Raw genomic sequence first — 514 nt, forward strand, 5'->3', positions numbered from 1 at the left:
ATGGGGGGGAAAAACATGTAGCAGCTGAATTTTTTGCCTTTTGATGTGATCATAACTGGTGACATCAACCAGTTCAGTGAGAGGGCTTATTTCGGTGCTGTACAATCTTGGCTCAGCTGGCTTGCAATGCAGAGTAATGCCAACAGCATGGGTTCAACTGTGCCAGCAGAGGTCACCTCTTTCCCCTTTCCTGGGTGCAGTGAGCCTTGAGTTAAGCCATTATTCTGAAGAGGGAGCAGCCCCATGGTCAGCTAAAACTATTGGCAACTTCACCTTTTTTGTAATTTGCCAGTTGTGCTCTAATATCCAGCAATGGTCTGTTATGGATGTTAGATGAAATATATCCTGGATGTTAAGTACTCTTGTTTTATTTTCTAGCTGCTGAAGATGGATCCATAGCTCAGCAAATGGCAGATGCTGCTTCCCACGTTCTCAAAAGCTGTCTTTCAGCCATGCCATCAGGTACTTTTTGTCTTATTTGGAATTTGGTGGATTAAAATCTCAATGTAGTGAA

General features: G+C 43.2%; 1 protein-coding gene across 1 annotated transcript in view; it reads left to right on the forward strand.

Annotated features, from left to right (window-relative positions):
• Positions 1–384: 384 nt before the first annotated feature.
• LOC125484286 (serine/threonine-protein kinase PLK2-like) overlaps positions 385–514 on the forward strand; it is a 3,880-nt gene continuing 3,750 nt past the window's right edge. The window contains exon 1 of the mRNA XM_048602411.1: positions 385–462. Within this exon, the coding sequence (XP_048458368.1) occupies positions 408–462 (55 nt within the window). The 5' untranslated portion in view covers positions 385–407. The remainder of the gene's footprint in view (positions 463–514) is intronic.

Source organism: Rhincodon typus, chromosome 10 (genome assembly GCF_021869965.1).
Source record: "Rhincodon typus isolate 14 chromosome 10, sRhiTyp1.1, whole genome shotgun sequence".
Taxonomy (NCBI): Eukaryota; Metazoa; Chordata; class Chondrichthyes; order Orectolobiformes; family Rhincodontidae; genus Rhincodon; species Rhincodon typus.